Source organism: Arvicanthis niloticus, chromosome 9 (genome assembly GCF_011762505.2).
Source record: "Arvicanthis niloticus isolate mArvNil1 chromosome 9, mArvNil1.pat.X, whole genome shotgun sequence".
Lineage (NCBI taxonomy): Eukaryota > Metazoa > Chordata > Mammalia > Rodentia > Muridae > Arvicanthis > Arvicanthis niloticus.
In genome coordinates, this window is record NC_047666.1 from 82,155,290 (window position 1) to 82,178,439 (window position 23,150).

Genomic DNA, 23,150 nt, shown 5'->3' on the forward strand with positions numbered 1-23,150 from the left:
AGGACAGGTATACATTGCTAAAATAACAAATAAGCAAATAAAAGACAGTAACAAAATACTCCCCAAAAGGAGCTTCAAATTTTCATGAAAATTGAAGGTAAAATTTATTAAAATGTACCTCAGATATTATAAATTAGCAAAATTATTTGGAGTAGCTCTTTAGAATCCTCCAAACCTTTATAAATATTAAATTATTTTTAAGAACCATTAATGATTTTTCAAAGCAAATTAATTCCTAAATAAAACAAGTCCAGTGAAAAGTAAGCATCTAAGTTATAGTCAGGCAATGTATTGTTTTATAAAAGAAATCCATAAAATACAAATAAATACAAGAAGGGCTAAGCACTGCTTAAGAAGTTTCTGTATATTTTACCTCTAAACATATTAGATGACTCACATTATCTAAAAATCAAATTTAAATTCATCTATTTCTATACTATATCCCTTTAAACCGACATAGAACTGGTCATGGTGGCATATGCCTGTAATCTCAGCACATGGGAGATAGAGGCAACAGTTCAAGGCCAGCCTCTACTACATAGCAAGTTTGAGATCTGCCTGGGCTGTCACTGTCAAACACCAAAAACCAAACACAAATGAAGAAAGCAAAACACTTTTTAAAGGTGTAGGTAGTACACCTTTTTGAAGACTGTCTAGTTACTTTCTAAATATTCTCTTATTTTAATCACAACATTCTCTAAACTTTCTGCTAAAATATAATTCAACAAAATATAACACAACAAAATTTAATCTAGAAACAAATCCTTGAAACTGCTTCTAAAATAGAAAACTTAAACTTTATTCCATTGTTCTTTGTCTTTTATCACTTCACTGGGAAAATTTTTCCACATTTCTTGAATCCTAAATGTAAAATGTACTCTAGGCAGAAGAAACAATTTCAATATGAAAAGAAATCAAAATACCAGACATAGTAGCCGGGCGGTGGTGGCACATGCCTTTAATCCCAGCACTTGGGAGGCAGAGGCTGGCAGATTTGAGTTTGAGGCCAGCCTGGTCTACAGAGTGAGTTCCAGGACAGCCAGGGATACACAGAGAAACCCTGTCTCGAAAAAACAAACAAACAAAAAAAACAAAACAAAACAAAATACCAGACATAGTGGAGTGCACCTATCATCCTAGCACCGGCAAGACAGACTTAGGAAACTGAGAGTGCAGTGCCAGGCTGGGGCACACAGAGACCATTTCAATCCCCACCATCCATCTCTCTCTCTCTCTCTCTCTCTCTCTCTCTCTCTCACACACACACACACACACACGTACACACGTACACACACGTACACACACGTACACAGCGACCATTTCAATCCCCACCATCTCTCTCTCTCTTTCTCACACACACACACATGGAGAGAGAGAGAGAGAATATGAATATGAATGGATATCCAAATTAATATCATGGTCCATGGATAAGAAGTTCTGTCCATTCAAGAGAAGACATTTGCCAAATAAACATTATTTTGTTTTCTATGAGGATAATAGACTGGAGAATCACATTAAATGACTAACATGTGACAATAGCTATGGTAGCATGTATGCCCCCAATGATGCCATCAGGAAAGGAACATCAGTGGTGAACACCATTTGGAGCACACAGCAGAGTACAGACTCACACCTATCCAGTTGTACTCACCTGTCTTGTCTTCGCTGAGGTCTCAATAAATGGAATCCCGTAACTCCTTGCTAACTCCTGAGCCTGTTTCGTGTCTACTGTTCTAGAAGGCAAATCACACTTATTCCCTACTAGAACCATAGGCACATCTTCAGAGTCCTTTACTCTTTTAATTTGTTCTCTGGGGAAGAAAAAAATTGAAGCAGAAGCATAAGTCACACAAAAATACTTCAAACTTTGCCCTCAATTTCATCTTACAAAACTTTATTGAATGGTTTCTTCATATGAATTCTAGTTTCTACCCTACCAAATTTTCCTCACTTCTCTTATTTTCCATCTAAGACAAAAATCTTACATATCTGTTCGTTCACATACATATATAAAATAAGAAAAATAGTAAAGTTTCAAACCAAAATGTTTAAAATTATCTTAGAAACATGATACATATATGTATGTATGTATGTATGTATGTATGTATACAATTGAAAATATTTTCATCCAATGGATATGGTGCCTCATGCCTTCACTCCCAGCATTAGGGAGGCAGAGGCAGGAGGACCTCTGTGAATTCTAGGCCAGTCTGGTCTACATAGTGAGTTCCTGGCAAGCCAAAGCCACATAGTAAAACCCTATCTCAAGAAAAATGTGTTTGTTTTTAACCCAAACATGAAATAACAGCATCAACATAACTCTGACATTTCAGAGGACTCTTTGGGTAAATATTCTGAGAATCTTGCATGAGTGCTTAAAACTGGGGATTGTATCAAACTCTTCATATACTATTTTCTCCTGTATGTACACGTCAGTAATACAGTTTAATTGACAATACAGTAAAAAAAAAATTATAACTATATGTAATAAAAGATATTCAAAACTTAGAAATCCTTTATTTTTTGAAATTTCCATTTCGTATTTCATACTTAGGTGAGTGAAACATCAGACAACAACACTATGGATGGGTAAGGGGCCTCCTGCACTACTCAGAGACAAAGACAATCATTAAAGACTGATTTCAGTGTTAATTCTTAATCACACATATGTGTGTCTATGTATAGGTATATGCATGTGAATTCAGGTACCATGGAGGTCACAAGTATTGAATTCCCAGGAGATATAGTTACGTGTGGTTAGGAGATGCCTGACATGGATACTGGGAATTAACTTGGTCATCTGGAAAAGCAACATAGTCAATAATTCCTGAGCCATTTCTCCAGCCCTGAAGACTAATTTTTTTTTTTTTAAAGAGCAACACTAAAGGGAATAAAATGTGTATTCTGTTCAAAGTCCTTTTTATGTTGACAATGTAATGTGTAAATAAATTCTAAATTTGGGGGAAAATGTATTACTTCACAATTTCTGTGAATATCCAAGATGCTGATTGGAAGGTTCATATCCCCAGGTCTTCTATCTACAAAGTTCACCTGAATACCTCTACAGAAAAGTACTCCCCCAATCACTTCACCCTAAACCCAGGCAACTACTCTTAATGAAGATGCTACACTTAACTAGGCTAACAACAGTTATCAGGCACAGCCAGGAAGAGGGATAATTGCTTAATAAGTAGTGCAATGAATACTGTAAACCACCAAGGAAAGAATGTAAAATACATTTCATGTAATGATTAAGTACTTATGTACATTTCTCAGGCTCTTAAAATAAAAGCTACTAATTGTTCTAATTCTTCAACCCCTTACAACCATCTAAACATATTAAAAAAAAATCCACTTAGGTCCATTGCTTATCCAAACAGTGAAATTTTGTAATAAAATATGATTATTTTTAAGACCATTCAAGTGGCACCATCTCCAACCTTCTTTCCATATTTCTGTTTCTGGTTGATACTTCTATATATCTAACAAAGTAAAAACCTTACTTTTCTAGTACAGGGTAGGTAAGAGTACAAAGATCCAGATGTCAGACAGGCCTGGTCTCAGCCAGCACCCCTGCTATCTGTACAAATAGGGACATGTTATGCAACTGCTGTAACCCTAAGAGACGCATTTGTAAAACAGGAATTCTGCATACTTGACACAGATGTTTCCAAATTTAAATAGATCATGCAGGCATAACAATTAGCAAAGAATCAATAAATGTAAGCTATCATTACTTCACATGCCAACTTTCATTTCAACTTAAACCCACCTATAATGGTGAATATCTTCAAATGATTTAGTATTATTTATGGCAAATACACAAAGAAAGCCCTCCCCAGTTCTCATGTACTGGTCCCTCATTGCACTGTACTCCTCTTGACCTGCTGTGTCGAGAATATCCAAGAGACAGGTTTCTCCATCAATTACTACTTGTTTCCTGTAGGAATCCTGAGAAGGGAGAAATACAGTCTGGATTATTACAGTGCATCTTTTAAAAGGTGTACATAAACAACTCAGCAATAGAAGACCCCATTCATCATAGGCAAAGTACTTCAGACATTCTCCAAAGCAGCCAATGGCCAATAAACACTTGAAGAGATCATTAAGAGAACTGCAAATCAAAACCGTCAGACACCATTTGGCACCCATTAGGATAGTTAGTATCAAATACTTTGGCAGGCAAAGGCAGACAGACCTCTGTGAGTTCAAGGCCAGCATGGTCTACATGCAAACAAATTCCAGGCCAGCCAAGTCTACATAGTGAGACCTTGTTCTTAATGCACTCCTGGCCAAAGAAGCAAACAAACAACAACAACAAAAACCCCAGAAAACAACATATTTGAGTATTAGGGATGTGAAAAGACTAATTGCTAGGCAGTGCTACTAGGAATGCTAAATGGTACAGCCACCACAGGAAAAAGAGTTTGGCTTTGAAAGTTAATATAGGATTACTTATGGGGACAGCAATTCAATTCCTACACACACACACACACACACACACACACACACAGAGAGAGAGAGAGAGAGAGAGAGAGAGAGAGAGAGAGAGAGAGAGAAAAGCAGAGACTGTAGCCAAAACATAGAAACAAATGGATTATCAAAATGTAATTATGTAAATCAATAGAATATGATTCCGTCATAAGGAGGAACAATATTCTGAAAACATGATACAACATAGATGAATCTTGAATACATACGCTAAGTAAGATCAATCAGACACCAAACATTTTATTATTTCATATATAATAGACACCTAGAATAGGAAATCTCAGAGAGACAAAACAATGAAGTTCCCCTAGGGACTAAGGAAAAGACAGTTAGAACTGTTGTTTAATAGGTACAGAGCAAAAAAATTCTAAATGCAAACAACACTAATGGTCATATAACACTGTGGCTATAATAATCTCACTAAACTATACACTTAAAACCAGCCCAGAGAGATGGCTCAGCCATTAAAGGTTAGGCTCACAACTAACCTAGCCAAACCAAACCAAGCCAGTGGCAAACTTTGATTTACGCGCGCGCGCACACGCACGCACACGCACACGCACACACACACACCCAACTGTCTCTGCAGGTATTTTATAAGAAGTTTCTATAATAAACATTCACTCATTCAAACAAACCAAGACACTGGAAAAGCTGTCTCACTCTGTTCCCTTCCTGATATATACAGACAGCAAAATTCTGAGCCACATGCAGTTGTCATAAAGTGTAACTCACAGATTCTTATAAAACAATGCTAATTGAAACAATGGGTTTATGTTAAGATTTCAGTCACTGTGAAGTTAGCTACAGCCTGTATCCTCAGAAGCATGTAGTCACTGTGCTACATAAAAGGGCAACTTAACGGAAACTAAGGTTCAAATGTGCTAAATAACAAAGTGTGATCTGGAAAAAAGCCACAGAACTAAAAATAAAGCAAAAAGCAAGCAGAACAAATAGTAGTATTTAGGAATGAAGAGATGGCTCAGAGGGTACAGGTACCTGTCACTAAATCTGCCAACCTGAGACTGGTCCCAAGATCCCACACACTGGAAGGAGAGAACTAACACCCACAATTTGTTATTTAACCACTACATACACCAGAGTGTGCACACTTGTGCACAAACAAAAATTAATAGATTAACTTAAAATGATACACTAAATATTTTGTTCCAATTTCATGTTATTGACAAAAAGTAGGGGAAAAACAAAATTCTGTATTGATGTAGCATCTAAAACCCCAAGAGGCTTTAACAAAACACTTAACACACTTCCCCACAGGCCAAGATCTATCTTGCCCACTGTTTTGTATTCCCCAAGAACTAGCTTTTACACACTGAATGATTCTGAAGCCAGCAACTCCGAGACCCTGAAGATGATGTGACAAAGACTCATGTAGCCCTTACAGAAAAACCTGCCAATTCCTGTGGGTAAGCTAGTAAAATAACTTCACAAATTTGAAGTATTCTGAAAACAAATGTACTTCCTTTATTAAAATAATCATATTATAAAACATGCATTATCAAAGTTCAACCAATCTAAAATTAGATTCAACGAGGAAACTAATTAATGATGGAACAAAGAAAAGCACCAATATTTCACATTTTAAATTAGTGCTATTTCCTGCCTTTGAAGAAGGCACATCAGGTAGTAACTTACTACTGTCCTCAGGAAATTAGGACAAAATAAAGTCACTTAAACTCACTGAGCACAATAAAATAACAAATAAACAAAAGTTATTCCATGTAGGGGAATTATCCCCAGAAAAAGTGACTTTTTTTGATCTGTGAAGTAGTATAAAACTTCTAAATAAAATTTACTCTGCTGGCAAGAAGGCACTGCAGGTGAAATAAAATCATTTCTGGTGATGAAATGAGGCACATTCCCTTCAGAAAGCAAATCGGTATTTATTTAAATACTGATTTATATATAAATATAATATATATATTATATATATATATAAAAATCGGTATTTATTTAAATACCAATTTATAAATTTTCATAGCCTTGACACAATGCCATTTATGATGATTTTAAGGAAGTAACAGTTTAGTTGAAAATGACAAGTTATACACTAACGAGGTATCTTAAAAGGTCTTATGAAAATTTACATAGGTATTCAATAATAACTCACACTATTATACCATTTGTCTATTCTCAAAATATACCATAAATCCAGGCACCACCACTCGCTCCTCAGTCACCCCTAGATCACCACTAGATACTACCTCAGACTCTTAGTCCATGGCACTGTCTCGTCTCAGGCAGGCACTGGTGTACTTCCTGGACTTCTAGGATTTGTTCTCCTCAAGGAAGTGGAGGACTGTTCTTAAATGTTGATGATGTCATCTACTTAGTCTCTCAATTCTATTTCCCTTCTATCTTAAAAACAAAATCCGAAGAACGTTTCGTTCCTTCTCTAACATTTCCAACTTTTCCTTTGCGCCATGTATTCTAACTGTATTTATTTAAGCTCATGCCTGCCCACCCCCAGCAGATTTGAACTGAAAAGTAGCAGTGCTACGTCTTAAATATTGCAGGAATCAGTAAATATCTGCTGAATGGATGCATCTATTTAATATAAATGCATGCAAATACAAAAAACCTAACTGTAATTTTAATTACAATTATGTTAATGTAAATACAACAATTTTTTTAAATTTTAACAAATTGTAACAATCTCTCCTAAATATTCTGTACTAAAGACACTGTTCATCTGAAATGAAACCACATAAAACTATTGCTTTTATTTTTATTCATTTTATTAGTTTGCAAGAAGGGTTTTTTTTTAAACTAACGGTTCAGCTTTGAATATCTTCAGTGTTTTAAGTGTCTTCTAAAGTTAAGTATAAGTTTAACATAAATTTTTAAAAGATTTCATAAATTTTAATAAGGTAATAGTAATTTTAATTACAAAATGCTAACAAATTTAATATCTGGTACTTTCATTCAATCATATAATGTTGATACAATCAGAATAATATACACTGTTTTAGAACATTTATGATATAGAAAAGAATAAGACTGAAAAAGCTGAGGTTTTTCAAATATCTTAAATTTTACACCATGAAGAATGACATCAGTTGAAGTACAACTGCTAAGATATGACAGAAAGCCTGACTCTGAGGCAGACATCTGTAATCCTGGGGAGGGGGGAGACCAGCCTGAGCTACTATACAGTGAGTTTAATACTACTAGCCTAGGCTACCTGAGAAAACTCAATATTAAAAAAAAAAAAAAAAAAGACAAAAAAGCTGGTGCACACAGGCTATGCATTACATCACTTTCCTAAGCAACACTGAGAACACACACTAACAAAAATTTTGTGTTTCTATTTTGAGAAAATGTTTCCATACAGTAAAAATGGTTGTGGTTTTATTTGAAGAATAATATTACTTATTGAATCCTCATACGTCTGCTATGCTTTGATTCCTGTGTATCTTTTTGTTAACTTGTGTGACTTTTGCCTGTCTATATGTCTTAATGAACATAAACTTTATCTGTAGAACCATTAAGAAGAATTGAGGTCAGGGTGGGAGATCACTCAAGAGAAGAAAAACTCAATGACCAGAATACAGTCTGTGGTTTTCTAGTTCAACTCAATTATATTTAGTAAGCTCATTTTTTTTTTTTTTTTTAAGAATAATCAACTTGAGAAGACAGGCAACAGTGAACAGAAAACTTAAGGTAATGAAACTGTCACTGAAAGAACTCCTATTACTATTCATAGTAGTTACAGCTCCCGATGTGCACTGAGCCCTTACTTATATGCCAAACAGTGTGATAAGCACATTACAGATACTATCTCATCCAACCTCTACCGTCAGGCTGTGCCTTTGTCTTTCTTTATGAACAGAGGTTCATAAATACCAGCTCATGTGTTATTTGGGGACTTATTTATGCAGTGATTTGCTGTTTTATTAACATGTATTACAAGTACTTTTCACTGTTTAGTAAGACCTATGGGGGAAAATTATAAAGTTTACTTTCTCTGTTAATGGTCTAGTGCTTTATATTATTACCTTTCTAAAGATTTAAATCCATTAAAAAATGATGTGTTCCATACCACTGTTTATAAAGATTGTACACTCAGTTCTCAAAGATAGCTAGAAATATGCACAGCGGCTGGATATGACTAATAGCAGAATTGAAGAGCCAAGGCTGGGGCTTGGGTGACATGTGTCTGTAATCCCAGAACTCACTTGGGAGGCTGAAGCATGAGGATCAGGAGTTTGGGGTCAGAGTCTAGTGAATTCAGTGTAAGGCCAGCCTAAGGTACATGACACTATTTTAAAAACCTCCAATCAACTGCAGAGGAGGGGAGAATGTGAAGTACATAAATAGATTTATAAATTAACTACTACCTACTATGTTATACTCCAGGAATAGTTACTGAAATCCTAAAGGTCACATTTTGTGCTAGGTATTACAGCTCCTTAATCTAAAAGAGAAATGTTCTAAAGTCTAAATTTCTGGATTAGGGATGTTCAACCCAATAAAATTTGCACAAACATTCCAAAATCCTAGGAACTGAAATTTGAAAAGTATTTGGTTCCAAACATTTCATGTAAGATATTCAATCTGTATATAGTTTCAAAAGACACCAAAAAATTGTTTTATCTTTCTTTTTTTCTTTTTGTTTTTCCCTGAAACAGGTAGTCTTAGAAGTTGCTGTGTATAAGAGGCTGTCTAGAACTCAGAGATGGGCTACCTCTGCTTCCAAGTGTTGGGATTAAAGGCATGCACTACCATACTTACCTGGTGGGTTTGTTTTTCTAAGACACAATATCACTATGCAGCCCAGACTATTCTCAAATTTAAAATCCTCCTGCCTAGGTCCTCTAAGTGATAGAACTACAGGTGTGTTCCACTACAACCAGCCCAATCTGTATATGGAGGCAGCAAATCCGGAGGAAAAGAAATGTATGTAAGCAATTAAGTAACTAGAAATAAATGTTAACACTAAGCAGGGCAAAGTGGAATGGTACTGTGCAAGAGATCAACTTTGCCTATATGACTTAAAGACGGGGGAAGGAGGTCACTCAAGACGGGAGAAACATCACACTGAGTACTGTAGATTCAAAGTTCAGCTCATCTTAGCTCAGTGAAGATAAAGGTAAATAGCAGGGAGAAACAATTAAGCAAACACCAGCTTCCAAGAGTCTTAAACTCTGCCCTTAAGGAACTGCACTTTATACTGTCCAGTCACCTCTGAAATGTTTTTAGGTAGGAAGGGGCACTTAGACTCTCCATCCTAACTGCAATCATTGTAACAAATTGTGGAAGGGGAGAACTATTTTTTTGCCCTCCAGATACAGCTTCAGCTCAGCACACATGCTCAGAGGTACCAGCAATAGTTTCAGATGAAGACTGAATTTTTAATTCCAATATCCACCAAATCATTGCTGTAATCTGTTGCGCGCACTTCCCGTGTCCCCCCCACACCCGTGGAAGAGAGACACGAGAGACACAATTCGGGTAGTTACTGCAAAACGAGGCTTTACTCTGTAACAGCAAACGTGGAAAACGCGGAAGGACACGGAAGGGCTAAAGACAGGAAGAGGCCTAGCTTAAATACACCCTAGAGTGACGTATTCACTTCTGATTGGCTGTTCGCTCACCACCCAATATTACACCTCGGGATTGGCCAGTGACTTTGGCGGGCTTTCTGCCTTTGCAGCTGCGCAGTTACTTGTTTACTACTGGGAAGACACGATGTCAGCGCCATCTTGGAATGGCGAATGTATAACCACTGACCACGGCTTCCTACAGTAATCCCTGACTATCAGGGGTAGTAGCTACTTCTTGATGTTATATTGTATTACTTTCAGTGTTGTCTTTTCAGTCTTCTTATACCTAATTAACTAATCCTCCATATGAAGTTCTCAGTGTGGAAATATTAGTGCACTGCTGACTTCAGTAACTGTTTAAACCAAAAGGGAGAGAAGGAGGAACTGAGGGAATACAGAGGTCTTACAGAAACAAAGGATGTTACTAAGGTGGCAAAAGCAGAAGGGATGGAGAGCACTCGGCTGGTCCAGACGGCACAGCCGCCCTCACAAGCAACAGCAGGAATGTAGAAAAGGCACAGCTGCTGTGAACAGTGACTTGGCTGCTTCTCAAAAAGTTAAAGCTGGCCAATCTCAAAGGAACTAAAGGAGATAGTCACACAAAAACTCTGTACATACATACACAACAAAACTATTATTCAAAAGAGTCCTAAAGAAGAACCCAAATGTCATTAACTGATGAATGGATGAACAAAATATGGAATGTCTACAAGAGAGAACTACCTTCCCATAAAAAGGAATGAAGTGCTAACATTGTGACAAGGACAAACATATGTAAAAATCAAATACAAGGCCAAGTAGCAATGGCACACACCTTTAATCCCAGCACGTGGAAGGCAGAATTCGAGGCCAGCCTGGTCTACAAAGCAAGTTTCAAGACAGTCAGAGCTATAAGGAGAAACCATGTCATGAGACTAGATAAATAAATATCAGACACAGAAGCTACACTAGATGATACATGATCCCCTTAAATGGCATATTAAGAATATGTACGTGCAAGCAAACAGCAGTTAGTGGCTGCCAGGGGCTGGAAGGAAAAGGGTTTGGGGAGTGACCACTAATGGGTATGGGGCTCCTTTCTAGTGTGATGAAAAATATCCCGGAACTAGATAGCAGCGATGATTGTAACCTTAAGAAAGAACTAGCCATCACTGGCTGCACTGTTTGTTCTATGTGATTTTCAGCTCAATGTTTTAAAGACAAACAGAAACGAAGTGTAGAGAACATTAAGTGTAATATTAATTCCCAACCTAAAAACAACCTGACATACAGGTCTCGGTGCTCAGAACAGAGATCTGTTCTAATTTGTTCTAAGCAAGAGGCAGGCCTGGAGTCTTTAGTTACTGACAACTGTAAAACTTTCCTTCCTCGTGGTATGGACTCATCAAACTACTGCATCTCTTATCTACTCCAAGCCATTGTTCTCTCAGTGATAAAAATGGATATAATCTTACACAGGACAAATATCCAGAAGAGGATTAAAAACAACAAAAATCCCTTCATAAAATGAAAAGTGTTAAACAAGTCCATTATAATTCTTTTGTGTAGTCCACCAAGCATCTACTACTGACCACAAAGTGGGGTCCAGATCATTGGCTGCTAGTGACTGCCCAGAAGCACATCTTGCCCTTACACAGTCACTAGACATCTATACTTAGAATGGCCTTTGCAGGTCTAGTTACCAGTTACCATGTCAAAACACAACAGGGCTGAATAAGTACCAGGAAAAAAAAAAAAAAAAAAAAAAAAAGGTAAAACTGACAGTTCAAGATTTCTATTTTGATTGGTGAACAAGGATATTAAAGATCTTGTTCTCAGTACTGAGAGGAAGAAAAGGAGTTAGAAGAAGAGGAGAAGAAGGATAGGAGAAGCTAGGTGATGAAAGAGAGAAAGAGGGGGAAGACAGGGAGGCAGATATTCATGTATCTCCACCAGTCAAAGATAGTTGTTATATCTAGGTTGGTCAGTGGGTTACACCTCTGATTGAACAATTCCAAACTTATAACGCTTATGATTAACATTATTTAAAAAAAAATGTATAAATGCAAAAAGGAAAAGGGGGCATGGGATAGGGGTTTTCTAAGGGGGGGATGGGGAAAGGGGATGGCATCTGAAGTGTAAATAAAATATCTAATAAAAAAAAGGAAAAAAAAAAGATCTTGTTCTCATAAAATATAAGATTATAAAATTCTTTCAAAGTAGAAATAAAGAAAACAAAAACTTATTTTCCACATTCTAAGCTCTTGAAATTAGGATAACTAACACTTTACATTAGAGAAAATAAAATATGCACTACTTCTTAAGAGGTAAAACTATCATTAGTTTAAAAAATCTGAATAAACTCAAAATATTATCAGAATTTTGAAAACAAGGATACTAAAGGGCACATATCAAGCACAAGCAAGGGAATTCAGGGTGTATCGCAGCTTTTAGTCCCTTCATCCAACAAGCTCAGCCCAACCAGTGTTCACAAAGGAAATGTGTCCCGTGCTCTCCCACACGGCCTCCTTTTCTCTTACATATTAATTACATATAAGACTCCTGAGTAACTGATAGATTTATAAACTGATAAAATCACAGGTTACATCTACAGGTTAAAAATATACAAAACAACCTTGAGTTTTCACTTATTACAAAAGCAAGTAAATTACCAGTAGAGGGCGCTCAAAAGAGGGAGAAGAGCTGGCCACAGCTTCAGAGGAAAGTTTTCTTCAAACAAAACTGCTTTTAAGATAAGACTATTTTCAAGTCAAAAAGTTTTAATACAACTTTAGAGTAAGACAACATAACGCACAGTAACCTAACTTTACAAAAAGTGAACTTTAAATCTATGTCATACTTGAAAATCAAAATAAAAGTTATCACTGGGACATAAATTTGATCATCTGAGCAATGTTTAAAACTGCATGTAACACTGGGCTAGTTCTTTCTATACTATTTCCAATTGAGTTGTGTGAGGACTTCATATAAGAATGTAATAACCATGTCCCACTAAAAAATTAACTAAAAAACTAGTGCACTTCATATAAGATAAAAAAAAAAAAAAAAAGTGAGAAGTCAAGGTGATTAACATACATAGTATCTCCAATACTAACATGTTCTATGGTCATTTTCTATTATGGATCTGCCATCAAGCAGTCTGTACATTAGTAAATTCAAGTTACAGTATACTGATGCACAGTCTAGAAGATTATTAAATATTTTCTTAGTTTGAAAGACAGCTACTTTTTCACTTACCATAGTAGAAATATCACTTGTTTCACAAAGTTTAAATTCAGTCTTTTCACTAACTAGCTAAATATCTTTAGGCGAGTTAGAACACCTCACAAGTTTATAGATAAAAAATCAAAGAAGCAATGACTGCTCCCTTTCACCTCCTAGGATAGTATTTTACAAATTGTAAATCACTGAAAAAATATGACGGTATTATCATTTAGATTTTTAAAAAGCTTATGCAAAGAAACTGATGTAATCCCAAAGTACAAGCACTTTGCCAATGGGCTATATTCCTAGCCCCTCCTTTATTTTTTGCTTTTAAGATAGGGTCTCACTAAGTTGTGCAGGCTGTCCTTGCACCTGCTCTGCAACCCAGGCAGGTCTTAAACTGGAAATCTTTGCCTCCCAGTATCTAGCAGCATCTGCCCCCAGACCCAGCTTCCATGCTCTCATTTTCTCTCTGACATTTTTCATCTATTGAAACTTTTTGTACTTATAGGAAGTTGGCATTTTTAGGCAATCAAATCTCTTTCTCCCTTTTGCCCTTCTTATAGGTGAACCACACCAAGAAAGGACCATGTCAGTTTCCTCAGACTTGCCACAGATAGTGAGATAAGGTATAGACTTTTCTCCAGCTGCTAAACTACCTAGGGGAATGTCAGGGTCAAAGTTCACAGGTTATCAGTGCTTCCCAGAGTCAAGTCTTCTGGTTTGGCAGAAATCATAATAAAGGTTAGAAATTTAAAATTTATAAACTTTTTGTACCTTCTTCATACATAATGAATTGTTAGGTGTATGTTATATTTTAGCAAGTGTGAGCTGAAGGCTTTCTCAGCTCTCTTTTACCATGCTCCTACTGAAGCATGGAATTCTGACCTCATGCTGTACAAGCTCAGGATGCTTTCTGACCCAACAGGAGAAAGCACAATGGAACCCCTCAGATTTTCAAGAAAAATGGAGATTAATTCTGCTGAAAGCATCTTCCAAATCCCAGGAAAACTTCCACATTTCACATGCATTCTACTAAAACTTCCTTTTACATGTGATTTAAATGGTAGAACATGCCAAGTAATCTTGCGTTTAGAATACCAGTCAAAATGGATGAACTTTTCGATCTTTCTTGAAGAAAAAAGCAGAACTACCTTACAGCACCTAAATGTACGAAGAGCAGCGCACAGAAGCTCTGCTTCACTGATGTCACTTTTTAACTTGTAAAGTAAATAAAAGTCATTTTTTTATATTTAAGTATCATCTTTTTGGAGGGTGGTATACTACTATTAAATTATTTGACACTTCCTAACACTTGTTTAATCAACCTTCAATGTTCTAAGTTATATAACCATCTTCCCAAGCTCCCCAATGTCCTCAAAACCCAACACAGCACAATATTTCTTCAAGACATAACAGAGACCCATAACAGGGCACTGTGACCTACTTGAGATTTCATAGCTATGGATTCTGAAGCACTTCAAAATTCTTCAGAAGTCTTTTTTTTTTTTTTTTAATTTTTAAATTGGTACATGAAGTAAGGATGTAGACTCAGGTGAGTAGAGGATTGCCTAGCAAGCCAGAGGCCTTAGGTTCGACTCCCCAGCACAGCCTAGAATGAGCATGGAGGCACACAGGCCTATAACGGAACCTTGTCACTCAAGGGGTGAAAGCTGGATGCTCAGGACTGCATGCTAGGCCTCGGCTACCTGAAGACTCACCTGGGGTACATTAGAACCTATCTAAGAACTGAAAATGAGACATTAGAACAAAGAAAAAAGCTAAACATCGGGATAGCCTCACACTGCAGTAAAGATGCCTAAGAAATAATCTAACAATAAGGCGATTTCAAAGGCAGAATAACATTTATTTCACACTTCACTAATATTAAATTTAATATATTTAGACTACATATAAATATGTGAACAATTACCTTGTGAAACATGAGTAACAAGTACAGTATAACCCTTCCTGCTAAGTCTTGGAGGTTAAAAAAAACTCTTCTTTGGTCTGGAAAACTTGAACCTATTGACAGCAATAGGATATACCACCTGATTTTCAAGATCTTTTCCAGGTATTAATTTAATTATTTGGCAATTTGTCTTTAATTGGCTAAGATTCTATGAAATGAAAAAAAAGTCTGAAAATAATCCTGAAGATTTTACTCATCAAACTGTATTAAGCTTAAAAACCTCAACTATCAAGTGATTCTATTACTCTAGTATAATCAAATTTTCTCCTCATCATATCAACATTCCAAGAAATCCATAACAATAAAATCTTTTCAAAAGAATAACTTTTACTGTACATGGTAGTACACACCTTTAATCTCAGCATCTGGGCAGCAGAGGTGGGTAGATGGATCTCTGTAAATTCAGAGCTAGTCTAGTCTACATAATGAGTTCTAGGACAGCCGAGGCTACATAGTAAGAACATGTCTAAAAGACACCAAACAACAACACAAAACAACAAACCCATAAAACAACAATAACACAAACCTTTCGGGAACAGATCAAATGCAAAACTATATTCTTAACTCTTACAAAATCATGAAATGTATTTATTAGAATGCAAATACAAAACACAGTTAGCATCTTGGACCTTATTCTCTGTGACATGCTCTCAAGAGAAATGGGACAACTGCCATCCTTTACAGATTGTAGATAGAATAAATATAAAGCAACATTTACCTCTATTGTAGGATCATATTCATCCACAAAGTGATTCTGAATTAGCTGTATCGTCAAGGCACTCTTGCCTACGCCACCAGCTCCAACTACCACAAGTTTATACTCAGTCATTTTCAGCAGGCCTTATAATAAAAATAATAAAATATAACTCAATTAGAACATGTCTCACACAAGATTATCAAATACTTTATCAATATTTTAACACTCACCTTTGTATGTAAAACTCTATGGTATTCTGAATTCAGTGACAGTGACCACAGATGTACATAAAGTAACTTGTACGTGACTTACAACTTCCCTCATTAATAAAAGTCTTAACAGCCAGATTACTGTTTTGTAGCAGCTAATGGCTCTCAAAGGAATGTATCATGACTTCACTCAGTACAAGTCTCCTGCTCAGTACTCTATACCCAGGGGACACACCCGCATGAGCTTTTGACAGCTATCCCAACATCTACCCTTGCAGGATTCTTTGTTGACTGGATATTAAAAGTTAGAAGTTAGGTAGCCCAATAGCATCTTTGTTGGAGCCAAGAGTTGCAGAAAACTGTTTTAAAGCCATCAGGGCAGTTCTGCAGTGATAGACAGCAAAACAGGAAGCTGATGTCAAAACTGAATTGTTGTGGGGAAAGAAACATTTAGGCAATGAAGCAAATAAAGATAGTATTTGATGACATTTTAATCTACAAACTATCTGTAGGAAATTAGATTAACTATCTGGTATAAGATCAGATCAATTATAATATATAATCCTTTGAGTACTAAAAACTTCTGCACAAGAAAATAAAACTGAATGAAATTCAGAGATAAAGACTATTTTTGGCAAGAAAAAAAAATGTTAAGTATGTAAAGAGTTTCTCAGTAACCCCTGTGACGTTTGCCTTGCTTATAATACACTGCACTAAGTGTTGGCAATCTATACAGTTAAAAGCCCCAAATAGAACATTTATTTTCTAATCTGCTATTTCAAACATTTTTTAAATAAAATTAATATATTCACTTTATCTCCCTTCCCTTGTGTAACGTATATTATTACAAATAAAGAGACATGTGGATGCAAAAGAACAACACTAAAGTCACAATTTATTATAGAATAAGTAGTTCCAGGTCCTTGGAAGTATATACAGTGCAAACAAACACAAAATACAGTCTACTTATTCATGACCAAGAACTGTCCACACAGGCACCAAGAGGGGAAAATGCAATTTGTTTTCCCAACACACTGTCCTCCTCACCCTGCGCCTGAAGCCCTCAGTAACAGTACTACAAGGTCAGAAACCATTGTTATCAGACCTCCATCCAACTCCTGCCCTACTCTGCCCCTCCTACCCTTTCCTGCTGCTTGTCTGGGGCCATCCTGTGAGCCATTGCTAACCTAACTCACCTGTTTGCCTTCAAGTTTTATAACAAATGTAGACCATGGCAAACGGGATAGATGAAAAGAATCACATGGAAATATGACCTTTGCCCCTCCCTCCTGCAAACAGTGTGGCTAGCTTACAAGAGCAATTTTGGGTCCCTGAAACTTTGTGTGGTAGGGAACAGGATTAGGAGGTTAGAACTATTTTTACAGCAATTGTTTTTTAGCCTTCTTACTATTACAAGGACAGTTGATCTCTAGGCCCTATAATCACAATAAAGAGAATGCAGATGCAGATATGAGATGTAGATATGAAAGAATACAGTTACCTCCTATGAAGACACAATTAAACAGATTGCTAATGTGTAAACAAAACCACTCTAATTCTTTGTTCTAGAAAAGTTTATTTTTCCATTAAAATGCATTCATGCTACCAACAGGCATTTTATTTTTAGTTCTAAATAAACTGAAAAAAATGTTACTTCTAATATAGTAAATATTGGTATGCCAAATCCATAGGATTTTTGAGACCCTCAATAATTTGTTTACAGGTGTAAAGGGGTTCTACAAACTAAAATGTTGGCTAATTTAGGATATACGGTGGACAGATATTTAATCATTTACACAGTAGCTTTTGCTGAAAATAAAAATTCTTGAATTAGGTTTTGAAAACCTAGTAATATTTAAGTCCACTAGAAAAAAAAAGGAAGTCTTACTCAAGGAAAACCTTAAGCCAGAAAGGGTCGTGCCCCCTCCCCCCAGTTACAAAAGGTGGTAAAGGGGTTAGATTCTAACAAAAGTGTAAAATTAAATTACCACTCATCATCTCTTAAAGCCAAAGATGCTTGTGAATGGCTACAGTTTCAAATTAAATATACTGATACCTAGCATATCTGATGTCTATTGTCTATCACATGAAGGGTCAGCAATCTTGTCTGTCCCTTGGTGGAAGAGTGACACCAGTTATTTGGTGGCAATTCCGAAGTGATTATCATGAGCAGACTTTTTCAACATTCCTTCTCAGATGATTTTTTTTCCACGACAAACACGGCATGCCATTCTACTTTTAAGTCCTTGCCCAGATGATAACCAAGCTTTAACAAGGCTGGCCCCAGCACTTGGGCTGCTACACGGGCCTGAGAGGATTGCAGTGGTCCGCCCCGAATGCTACAAAGAACTCCGGAGTCTGGAAAGGGGCAAGGGACAAACCGCAGGACTGAGGGGAGAGGAGGGCAGGCAATTCAAACTTGACGCTGTGAGCCGAGCTGCCTGCGCTCCACTCGGGGAGAGCCCCCTGCCTCGGCTCCCGCCGTTCGTCCCCCTGGGTTTTCACCACACAAAGCCACTCAGACTTGCCGCATTAACTTTTCTGCTTCCGTGCGGGTCGCTCACGGGCTTTCCGCGCAGGGCGTGGGCCACCTGTTCTGCCAGCACCATCCCTACCTCCACCTCCTCCTTTGTGGCCGCGGCAATGTCACAGCCCTTACGGGCGTGGGGGAGGGGAGCGGAGCGGTCGCGAACTCCGCGGCGGACGCTTCCCCCGGACCCCCGAGAACCACGACGCCCTCCGGCCACCGGGTCCGAGCACCTCCCTCCCCGACCTCCCCGGGGACCCGCCGCCCGGTCGGCCTGGGGAAGCGGCGTCCCCGCACAGCCCGCGCGCCGGACAAGTTGAGCCGGGCGCGGGGCACCGAGCGCGGATGCCGGGTGCAGCCGAGGCCGGGCGCCGAGGCCGGGCGAGCGCGGAGGGCCGGCCGCGGCCGGGAGGAGGAAGGAAAGCTGCCCCGTCCGGGAAACGGCGGCGGCCGGACCTGGGCGCCCCGCGCCCGCCGCCCCGCGCCGGCTTCATTCAGCGCCGCGGCCCCGCCCGGCCGCGCCGAGCTCCGCACCGGGCAGCGGCCCAGGAGCGCCGCCCGCGCCCTACCTCTCTCCGCACCGCGGAGCCGCCGCGCCTCAGGCTCCCGCCGCCGCCTTCAGGCCCGCGCCGCGCTCGCTCCGGGTCCGAAATGGCGCGGGAGCAGGACTCCGGGCCGAGCCGCCGCCGCCGCCGCTGCCACCACCTTCCCCTGCCGTCTCAGCCGCCGCCACAGCGCTGCCGCCTCAGCCGCCGCGGCCACCGCCTGCCGAATCGAGCCCGGAGCGCGTGATGGGCCCGGCAGGCGGGCGGGAGGCCGCAGAGCAAGCTGATCGATGCGCTCGGTGCTCCGCGCTACCTCGGCCGCGCGCGCAGGAGGGAGCGGCCGCAGCGCTGTGAGCGGAGGAGAGCGAGGGCGGGAAGCGGCGGCCGGGACGGGCCTGGGCGGGGGCGCGCGAGGGTGGTGCCGAGAGGGCGGCGGCCCACGCGGACCCCCGACCCGGGGCTCGCGCTTCCGATCGCCCCGCCTCGGCGCTCGCGCGCGGCGCCGCCGGGGGCGGACCCCAGCCGCTGCCCTCGCGGTCCCTTCGCCGGACTGTCTGCAGACTGCAGCCTCCCGATCCGGACCTCTTCTCTGTGTTTTGAGACCGGGGTCTCTTCGTGTAGACCGGGCTGGCCTTCTGCCCGGATAGCACAAGCAGAGCTCGTTTGTAGGAAGTGCCCTTGCCTCACAGGACAGATCTGAGGACACCTCTCGGGACGCGAGGTAGCAGACGTTCATTCCTCAGTCACCACCCCAGAGTTAACCGGGGAGGCAAATCAACGTGCATTCCTATAGACGGCACTGACAGCCCTTCTAGAAAATTCCGTCAGTTGCGGCCTGGAGAGCCATGCCCCCCGCCCAAAAGACTGCCCGCCCGCCCACCACTGTCTGTCCTCACCCCCACATCCATCATCAGCCACCCGTGAAACTGTTACACTAGCTCTCTGAAGTGATGTCACTCTTTGTACAGCCTTACCTCTCCCTCCAGCACCAGGTGGGAGGCCCCGGAAACAGGAGGAAGACAGGGAAAGAAAGAACTTGCCTACTCCGTCAAGTAACTGCTAAATGTTTTGCACATACCGTATTTAATTATCACGACGCCCCCGCGAGTTAGACATCATCTCCACTATTTTACAGATGGAGGAAGAAATTTACGGAAAGGAAGAAATGGCGTCCACATTCACACTGCTAAGCTGAAGGCTCCTAACTCAGAGTGTCTCGGTCTGCCTTGAGCTCCCCGGTGGCTCACATTCCAAGTAACATAAAAGCAAATTTCAAAAAGTCTGTGCTGCCTTTACTACTTGCTGCCTTACCTTCTGCCCTTTCTCAGATTCCACCTTCGTTTTTCCTGTATTCACCTTGACTCCTGGCAGGGAGGTTGGCTTCTACCTCTGCGACTGTCCTGGAAAACTGGCTCCTAACTACCAATGCCCAGAGCCTCCTACCTCCTAGGCTTTAAGCCTTGTTTAAATGTCTTATTTCTTAACTGAAAGCTTCCTTAAGGAGCATCTTTGGTACTGCTGTCTCCCCCTCAGTCCCCGAACACTACTCTCAGTTTTCTCCAGGACACTCATCACCATTTAATGTCTTAGTATTTCATTTTAATTTTCTTTGGTGGTTGTTGGTTTGTTTTGAGAGGGTCTCTATGTAAAGCCAAGCTGGCCTCTAACTTATAGAGCTCCTCCTGCCTCTGCCTCCTGACTGCTGGGATGAAAGGCTTATGGTACTATGCCTGGCTGTCTTGATTTCCTTAACTCTTGTATTCTCCCCCAACAAAGAATAAAATCTGTGAGAGCGAGGGCTCTGGCTTGTTTTGTTGACTGCTGAAGTTCTAGTGCCTGTAACAGTCCTGACACAAGTAAGACATTCAGGAAAGACATGAAATGCTGAATGAACAATCCAGGCACCCTCTTTATGAACCCTGAGACTAAATCCTTACTTAGAGTTCTTTAAACCCGTCAGTGTCTGCTTTTATCATCTTATGCAATCGGCTTTTACACTCAGCAAGGTCACCTTCTGATGAACCTCGTGCTAGAAAACTATCTGCTGCATAACGAGCTCTTTGAATTTGTTAAATTAATGTGTGCTTATTTGAACGTTGTTTTGTAATCACAGATTATTCTGTGCTGCTTTAAAGTCCATGATGAGCCGCCCCCCCCCCCCCTCTCTCACACACACACACAGCTGCTAATGCAGTGTCCTCTGCAGTTGGTTCTCTGCTAACCATAAAGGGACTGCAGTGCTCTTTGGAACACTTCGATGCTCATTATAAAAATTCTGGCAGCAGCAGAAATCTAATCCATCCACAGGGTCTCAGTTACCATCTTGGCTCATAGTTCCCAAAATGAGTTCCTGTTCTAGTTTCTTCCTGTGACTTCGAGAAAACAGTGGCCAAAACCCAATTAGGAGGAAAGGGGTTTATTTTGCTTATACTTCCAGGTCACAGGCCATCATTGAGGGATGTCAGAGCTGGAACTCAGGCAGGAGCTTGAAGCAGAAACCATGGAGGAACACTGCTTGCTGGCTCACTCTCAGGCACATACTTAGCTGGGAAGAGCCTAGGAATGAGTTGCCCATGGTGGGCTGGATCCTCCTTTGTCAATTAACCATCAAGGAAATTCCCACCTCCCTCAACCACAGACATGCCAACTTCTAGTCTGTTCTGGGTAATCCTTCAGCGTAGGCTTGCCTCTCAGACAACTCTAGGCTGTTCCAAATTGGCAATTAAAGCTAAGTAGGACAGTTCCTTCTGTTGGGCCTGTGAACCCTGCTTTCCAGCTTCACCTCACACAGGATGTCTCCTTTCATTCCCACAGCAATTCTTACACAAGCTGTGCCAGGCCTTTCCACCATCCACGTCTTGGTGCTCTCTCTCAGGAACAGCTACCTCCCCCAGGATCTTCCCTTTGTTTTCTTACCACTGCAGGGTCCAAGGTGGGAGGGACCTGTTGAGTTCACAGAGGCTCCAGAATCATCTGCCATGCTTGCATAATTCAAATTCCTAGCCCCTGTCCCCCAACCAGGTATGCTATACAGTTGGTATGAGGTAGATCAGAAATCTTTTTAAAAAATCAAGAGATCCCAACCTGGCAGTTAGCACACTGACACTCTTGGCAGCCATTCTTTCGATATCTATCTTCCGGGGAGGCCTTTCCCCAAGCCTAGTGGCTGCACTACAGAGTCTACCTATCTGCCTGTTTCCTCAGTCTTCCTGAGTATGAGGACATAGGCAGGCACTGGGATCACAATAGGAAAGGAAGAAGAAATAACAAGAAGCATAAATGTTACCCAGGGCTTGCTGCAAGCTTAACTGGGGTCTCTGCCCTCTATTGTTAGGCTCTTCCGGAAAGTTAGTTACACATATGCACATCCACACAGCCTTTTGATCTGTCTTCTGAGGATCAAGTAGTTCCTTTCTCTGTGGAGCAACCACTTCTACAGATAGAATCAACCTCCCCCCCCCCAAGAAAAACAAAACAAAAACAAAAAAGTCACAAACAACAACAAAACAGGAGTATCATGTGTTTCTTGGGACTTTAGAAGGTGTGAAATGTTAGGAGACTACACCACAAATGTTAGAAATTTATTCTAAATAAGGACATCTGAGGATACTAGCAGCTATGTTCCTCTTAATCCCAGTGACTAAATGGGAAATAATGAGAATAAGGCAAGCCTGAGCTACACAGACTCTATATCAAGGAAGGAAGGAAGGAAGGAAGGAAGGAAGGAAGGAAGGAAGGAAGGAAGAAAGAGAGTAAGAAAAACAGAAATCATATCTTCAGCCAGAAAATGTTAGTTCAATCCAAGAATGATTGTACCTTTTTCGGTTCAGTGGTGAGGTCCAAAGCGTCACCTGTCCTTCTTTAGGAAGCATCTATTTCCTGAACTCTGGTAATTCTATCCATGAACCAGCCTGTCTAGGCTTCTTCACATAACTCTT

General features: G+C 40.1%; 1 protein-coding gene across 2 annotated transcripts in view; it reads right to left on the reverse strand.

Moving 5' to 3' along the window:
- Kras (KRAS proto-oncogene, GTPase) overlaps window positions 1–19,612 on the reverse strand; it is a 30,778-nt gene extending 11,166 nt beyond the window's left edge. Inside the window, exons 1-4 of one of the 2 annotated variants that reach the window (XM_034511634.2) lie at window positions 19,237–19,612; window positions 15,953–16,074; window positions 3,773–3,951; window positions 1,652–1,811 (exon numbers count right to left, since the gene is read on the reverse strand). In XM_034511634.2, the coding sequence (XP_034367525.1) occupies window positions 1,652–1,811; window positions 3,773–3,951; window positions 15,953–16,063 (450 nt within the window). In that variant the 5' untranslated portion in view covers window positions 16,064–16,074; window positions 19,237–19,612. The remainder of the gene's footprint in view (window positions 1–1,651; window positions 1,812–3,772; window positions 3,952–15,952; window positions 16,075–19,236) is intronic. The other variant, XM_034511635.2, reaches the window with a different exon arrangement.
- Window positions 19,613–23,150: the final 3,538 nt, after the last annotated feature.